Raw genomic sequence first — 7,709 nt, forward strand, 5'->3', positions numbered from 1 at the left:
AGACTCATCCGGGTCACTGAAGTCAGCAGCGCTATACGCCTGCTAGGAACGGGTTTTACTTTGTGGAAGTTTTGCATTTGGTGAGCTGATAAAATATTTAAACACAGTCAAATCAATATTTTGTGTACAGTTAATTATGCCATCCAGTATCATGGATTTGCTCTCTGTGTTGTTTCATACAAATGCAGCTGTTGCCATTATGACTATTGTGTTGTACACTGTTGGATCATAAGATACAAACAGGTACGATTTTAAAACAGTTTTATCTGAAATCAATATCTCGGTAACACTTTAGAATACTGTTTCTTACTTACTGCATAACTAATAATAATTACTGAAGAACTAATAGTTAATTGGCATCTGCTCTGGTGAGTCTTGTTTTGTGTGAAACATGACAGGATTAGGGATCAGTGGCTGCTCCAGAGATTTTCTGTTGCTGGTGCTATGGGGATGCTCAACACTTAAAGCATCTTTTGCAGCAATTTTTGTGTGAGCATATCAGTGAACACCCCTGACCACTCGGTGAGTTTCACGTCTTTGTAAACGAAAGTTTAATGCTTTTTTGGAAGGATTGTTCCAGTGCCCATAGGCTGCCATTCTGGAGGTGGGGGGGAAAGCGAAAGAAACCTAAAATTCTCGGGACAGCAGCATGTGTCCAAATTTTTATCTTAACCGATCTATTTCATCAGAAACGATCTGTAAACAGGGCTTTAAGTGTAAAATACCGAACTTGTCCTTTAAGAGAAGGTGCTTTGAATTTTGGGGCGTTTCATTATGGAGGTCGCATCAGACCACCCTTGGTATACAAATGCGTACACGCCCGCATTAACTATACTCGTTACGCGACTACAAGCATACTGTGTATATATGGAAAAGTATTCAACGCAAGGGCTATAGACAGGAGCACAACTACCAAGTGTCAGAGGGGTATGCAGCAACAATTTTGGCAATCATCAATCTAGTGCACTTTGAGAGTTAAAAATTAAAAGCTTCAACCCATATTCAGTATGCAAATTAAACAAAGAAAAATTCAAATCTTTTTTAGTTACAGTGTCAATCTAAATTACACTACTACATAATAATAGTTATAATATTAATCCCATGATAGTAATAGCCATATATTGTAAAACAAATGCACTGCAAAATAAAGGGAACTTTCATAATTAGTTTTGTACTAATTTCTATACTTGAAAGAGTATATTTCTATACTTCACATTAAAGATGTGATTGGGCCAGCCCAGTGTCAATCAAGAAAAGAACCAATGGGCCGCTGATCTTCGTGTTTCATAGGGTGTCAGAAAAAAAACTAACGCTGACTTTTTTTTTGACCAATGCATTACACAATAATTACGTACTAACCCAGTGCCGCCAATAAAGCGAAACAAAATTAATGGGCCACCGATGTACGAGTTTTATGGGCCGTTAAGACAAAAAAAAAAAAAAAAAAAGTATGAGATGTATCGGCCCAAAAAGCACATCGGCCCACCAGGAATCTCCCGGTAGTCCCGATGGCCAGTAGCCTACATGCCTGGACGTCACACTTTAAATCCTACCTGTTGCCTTTCACCATCCACTTATTTAGCTGCTGTCGCATCAATTGACATGCCATCTCATTTTCCCTCTTTCTTTTTCTATTTTTAGTCCCCGACAGCTTTTTTGCTATATCCATCTTTTTCGACGACAACAGTCACTAACGTTACTCGTTCCTGCTCGCTCAGCGCTCATAAAGCCCGTGCCCGCTCGCGATTTTTTAATTATTATTTAATTCCTATTTTTAACAACATGGAAAAGACTATTCAAACATGACATTAAAATATAAATATTAAAAATTACAGATATTTCTTGGGGGTGCTGGGTAGGTACTATGGCTATTATAGGGGGGAGCTATGGCACCACCTAGCTCCTCCCTGGCGCCGCCACTGTTAGGGATGAATGTAGACACTGTGCCACTTTGGTGCATTCCACACAAATATACGTTTTTTTCATAATTAAAGGGACATTGTGTAGGAATTTCTCCCATCTAGTGGTGAAATTGTATTTTGCATTCAAATGAATAGTGCTCTACACTGCCTCTTTTTTTAAAATGCGCGTTGCATCTACGGTAGCCGTTATGTACCAAAAAGCTATGACAGGATGTCCTCTAATAGCACTTCATTGAGTTTTCCTTCGGGTGAACTGGTTTGTTATTTCAAACAAACTGCAACTTGACACAACGAACAAACGAATGTTACAGTTTTGAACAAACAAAACATACAACCTTGTTTTTAGGGCCTTCTCTACTTTACTCAATAGCTGCTATTCATCAAAGAGCCTGTTTAACTTTTACTGTAACTATAAATGTTCTACTGTCTATATAATAAAGTACACAACCAAGCAATGAAAAAAAAGCTTGTAATTAAGACCGTAACATTGACTTACCTGTCGAGAAGAAAGCAGGCAACTTCAGGGTCTCTTTTGAAAGCTTTCTCCTGCATTAGCTATCCCGACATAAACCCTTGTTTTTGTAATCTCCGGTCACGTTTCCACGTCTATTTTGGACTTTTTTGACGACGAGGACTCCTTATCCTGTGACTCAGCATATGTATGGTCCTCCATTATAAATAACCGTACAGTGCAGCCTTTTAAACTTGCCGGGGCAGTGACAAGCGCCTCTCTCTGCTCCTCCACTCCTGCTGGCTTCAGTCACGTGACGCCTGGCTCTGAACGAAAGCGTGTGTGGTGTTTGTGGAAACGTGTTGGCCTAGAACTTTTTGTCCCTCTCTGCTATTATAGTTTTTCAAGATGGCGGAACTACATGGAAGCCTCCATGGACCGACCCGTCCCATGTATATAAAGATAATAAATTCTTCGTTTACGAGGATAAGTCAGATAATTGGCAGAGGTTTTTGTACACCATTGAGGACATATGTATGAATAAAAATATTGATTTTAGATAATAAAATACCTAAAAAGCTACACATTGTCCCTTTAATGTAATTGATTACGTCAACACATCATTCTTCTGAGTAGTTCTATGCAACTTTATTTACTAATTTGATTCCTTTTTGTAGGGAGGTGGTAAAACTTGGGCTTGTGTACTGTTGTAAAATGAATATTACAATTAATGTGCTATGGCAAGTTCATTTATAGTTATATAAAGTTCATAGGAGGAGCTAAAATATATCTACATTATACACACACAATAATTTTACATTATTTAGCTCAAATAATTCATTTAGATCATGTAAATGTGTTATTCAGTCCTTCCATGGCAACATATAATGTTTTTGCACCTCTGACTACTAATTGCACTACTCGTAAAAACCTTTTTATTTAATCTTGTTTCCTGCTTTGTGTGTGACTCGCTGAAAAATCACTGACTGTTCGACAATAGTTTGGATGAGATGCCTCTAAGAGACGAGACCTGATCTAACCCTAACATCTGAATACTTCGAATCATCTGTTTAGAGTGAAAAATACTATAGATCTTTTTCTTTTTGTCCTGCAGAAGTGAATCAGCGAAGGAATATGGCGTCTGTTAAAGAGCTGCTCGTGAACTCACTGAGGGATCTAGGAAAAGATGACCTGAAGTGCTTTCAGTGGTACTTGAGGAATCATGAGTGTATTTCAACTTCTGAAATGCAGAACGCAGATGTCTTTGACACAGTGGACACGATAGTGGCACGTTTAGGACCAGAAGAAGCTGTGAAGATCACAGTGAACATCCTGAGGAAGATGAACCAGAATAATCTGGCTAAAGAGTTGGAGAACAAACACAAGGAAGGTAATGTTTAAACATTACATTTAAATGTTTTCTTTCATTGTAAGGAGTGATTGTTTAGTACTGTGAGGGATTCAATGTGAAAAATGAAGTCCTTGTTAAACTCAAATGTTTCTCTTTGCTCAGCTGATGTGTTTGTGTAATCTGATGTTTCATCTTTCTCTCACAGCTCGGACTGAGGGCAACATGAAGGCTTCTTCCACTTGTTGATTCAAAACAGATCCAGGGTAAATAATGGACCTGGAACTACATATTTATCACATAATTATATGCAAGTATTGAACTTAAAGGGATGGTTCGGAGTAAAATCAACCTAGGGTCCTTTGCACCATGACATCGAGCCAAACACCCCCCAGAAGCCTTTTCTCCCCTTGGTCGAACATTATTAAAGTTAAGCTTATTTTATTAGATAAAAGAGCTTATTTAGAGATATCAGCCGGATGGCTTAGTGCAGGCGCTAATGGATCCTATGATGTATCTGGTAAATTACCGCACTAATAATGCCCAGAATGGTACCAAACTTCTACAGTAGTAGAAATAGGTTCTGTACTCATAAAACAAGGCATTGGAAAGTTTGTAAGTACATCAGCAGTTTATTTAAATAACACTTGATGACGGCTCATGCTACTGCTAACCCGGACGTCGACGTCACTTCAGTCACAGAAGTGGAAATATTCTGAATGATATACTCTGAATAATGTGCTGTAAAGTAAGACTGTCGTGAGTTAATGGACCGTTTCCCCCTTTTTTATTTTGAACTCAAATACAGGGAAGGTAAAACAAGTTTAATGTTAAAGTAAATGTGTAGCAAAATTTGTAGTTGTCTGACTGTATTTCATACTTGTTGAATTGTTTATGTACATTTTTATAAAATGTTTTTCATAAACAATGAAATGTTGAATTTTCTTAAAAAACATAGTTGTGGCAAATATAATCCAGCTCTTCTTTTCATGTGATTATATTCTTCTGCAAACACACGAAGTTTGGTGAACTGCAATGAGGGACATTTAATATTTTCTTTATCTAATAAAAGCTTTTTTTTTATAAGTTTATTTTGTTGTGTCATAATTTAACATTTGCACAAAAAAACTAATATTTCATTTATTTTGAACTCAAATTCTCCAGTGACAACATACTATACCCCTAATGGTGGGTAAGTTGAGCCACTTCTGTGTCACTAGCTCTATTTCTGTGTCCTTATGATCCTTTCCTTTATTTGTCCTGATAGAAGACAGCTGAAATATGATGTGTTGTATAATAATGCTGAAGCACAGATATTTGGCAGTGAAGAATATGTTCTCTGAGCTTCATGTCCTCTACAACAGTCTCAGCCTTCCTCCAACGTCAGGACACCTGAACGAAGCTCCACAAAATCTGTCCGATTAAACATTATTCAGCTGGAGTGTCTAAATCACTTCAACAAAGAGCAGAAAAGAAGTGTCCAGTGATGCTCTTCCCATGACAGCAGCTGAGCGTTCTGATGCTGTAGAAGCCGAATGTGAGATTCGTCACGTAGAGCTGGAATATTTCTTCTCATGTTGCTCCATCAAGTCATGGTTTAGTCTGTAGTTGCAGCACAGTTTGTGTCTCCAGGAGCTTTTGTTCTGCTTTCTGGAAGAGACATCACCCAGAGAGGAGAACAGTTCTCAATCTTTCTCATTAATGTTAATAAATCATTGATCTCCTTCATTTGTGTAACTATGGCTACTGACAGTCTCGTTTATATAATTACACACTGTGTAGAGCTCTTATTATAGCATTGATCTTTACATTAGTTTCTGTTTTTACATTATTTTCAGCTGAATTTCAGTGTTTGGAGATTAACTCTAGACAACTAGAGTTACTGAGGAAATGTTTAGCACTTTATAGCAGGTTTTTGCAGGTCTTTTATGTGTCCTCTATTGAAGCGTAATAAACCAACAGTTGGAGAGTCTTTGCTGTTTCCATGCTGTTCTTTTCAACTTTCTATTCATCAAAGAATCCTGAAATAAACATGTAAATAACTGTTTTCAACACTGATAATAATCATAAATGTTTCTTGATCATCAAATCCTCATATTAAAGTGATTTCTGAAGGATCATGTGACACTGAAGACTGGAGTAATGATGCTGAACATTCAGCTTTGATCACAGGAATAAATTACACTTTACTGTATATTCACATAGAAAACAGATGATTTACATTGTAATAATATTTCACAATATTACAGTTTTTTTAAATCAAATAAATGCAGCCTTTGTGAGCAGAAGAGATTAGTTTATATTTAGAAACACAATCTAAATGTGATAATTATTTGAAACTGGAGTCAGGTTAAGCACAGAGCTAAAGTGCTATTGAAACTAAACTGTAACACATTAAGTGAACTTCACTGAAGCGCTGAAAAGACACACACACGCTGGATCCGCAGTCGGGCTGACGGGTGTTCCTCACATCACTCGCCTGCCTCATCTGAGAGAGAGCAAACCCCTGATGCTGAACACACACATGCCTCCAGCCTATACACTGCCAAATCAACCTTTGCCTGGTGTTATGTCCAGTCGGCACACCAGTCTTTCAGTGCTCAGCTCCACCACTTGACATCTACTGCCCCTCTAAGCCAGTGAGCTCCCCCTATTGCCCCCTGCAGTCACACTATAGGAGGATAGAAGCTCTCTATCCGTTCTAGTAGATCATGGCTGTGGTGTAATCATCTGTTCCCATGCCAGTGCTCCGTCTGCGGAGAGAGGTTCCCTTATTCAGGGGTTTTCCTGAGCCATCAGAAGAAACACGCTGAAGAGCTTCCCTGAAATCAGCTTCTGCAAACTCACTGTTTATCCGGCGATCAACATCCGGTCTGCTGGAAATCCAGCTCGTTCAGCCCTAAGGATTTGAACTTGCTTGATGTTTTAATGACTAGCATTGTTGCTTTAGTGTTCTGGATGTAACTTTACTAAGCAACATGGAAAACACACAGAACGGACACTGGTGTGTGAAATTAAAATGCACCATCACAGACTGGAAAAGCTAGACTTAGAAGAGAATATAGGGGAGAGCGGGACACTTTTAGACTTTCTCAGTTTGTGTAATCCACTTTGGGTTCAGAGTATTTATTTATTCCCATGTTAATTTCCTTCATGTCTAGTACAATTGTGTGTGTTTTTTGTTTTATTAACACAGTGTATACTTTTATTTATTCATCCCGAAAGAATTGAAGTGAAATGTGACAACATGCCCCATGTGTGGAGTATATTGTAACGACCATATGACAGATTAAAATGTTATCTGATATAATAAAAAATATACAAGACAAACTGTGTGTTGAACACAAAAAAAGATATTTTAAGGAATGTTGGTAACTAGACAGTTGACGGTAGCCATTGACTTGTTTTCCTACTATGGGAGTCAATGGACATAAAGCAACAGCTCTCCTCGACAGAAGATATAGTGCGCCCAGAATTCACATCTTAAAGCCCAGCACATTATGTCCTCTGCCTACCCATACTGAACTCTACAGTGTGAAGAAAATGGTGTGCAGAATTAGAAATAAAATTCATTGAATGATTAAAAAGAGAACAAAATTATATTGATTTTTTTATTTTAACATGGAAGGAAATGTGTGAAAATGATAACCAAGACTCAATCATCTATCATATGCTGTTATCCATACACAGTTTTTACATTAATTACAGTTTCAGATCTTGTGGAGTGACCTGCAGTGTTGATGGTTCATGGATAATCTCTTTACAAGGTTTTCAACAGTTTACAGCCCTCTACATTACACTTGCAAAAGTTCATTTTCATCACACATATGCAAAACAAAAACGATTTTCAGTTATTTTAACTAAATGTATTTGAGATTTAGAATTGAATTGGGTCGAATCTTAACAATGTTGATGTAAATCAGATGTGAGCACATCAAGCGTTCTCTCTGAAACATCAGCAGTAAATGAATGACTGATCCTGACAAAT

General features: G+C 37.7%; 1 protein-coding gene across 1 annotated transcript in view; it reads left to right on the plus strand.

Annotated features, from left to right (window-relative positions):
- LOC308687553 (NACHT, LRR and PYD domains-containing protein 1 homolog) overlaps window positions 1-4,108 on the plus strand; it is a 206,430-nt gene extending 202,322 nt beyond the window's left edge. Inside the window, exons 11-12 of the mRNA XM_081360156.1 lie at window positions 3,488-3,763; window positions 3,930-4,108. Coding sequence (XP_081216282.1) covers window positions 3,488-3,763; window positions 3,930-3,970 — 317 coding nt within the window. The 3' untranslated portion in view covers window positions 3,971-4,108. The remainder of the gene's footprint in view (window positions 1-3,487; window positions 3,764-3,929) is intronic.
- The last annotated feature ends 3,601 nt before the right edge of the window (window positions 4,109-7,709 follow it).

The sequence above is a fragment of the Scardinius erythrophthalmus genome, assembly GCF_964197995.2.
Source record: "Scardinius erythrophthalmus genome assembly, chromosome: 3".
Taxonomy (NCBI): Eukaryota; Metazoa; Chordata; class Actinopteri; order Cypriniformes; family Leuciscidae; genus Scardinius; species Scardinius erythrophthalmus.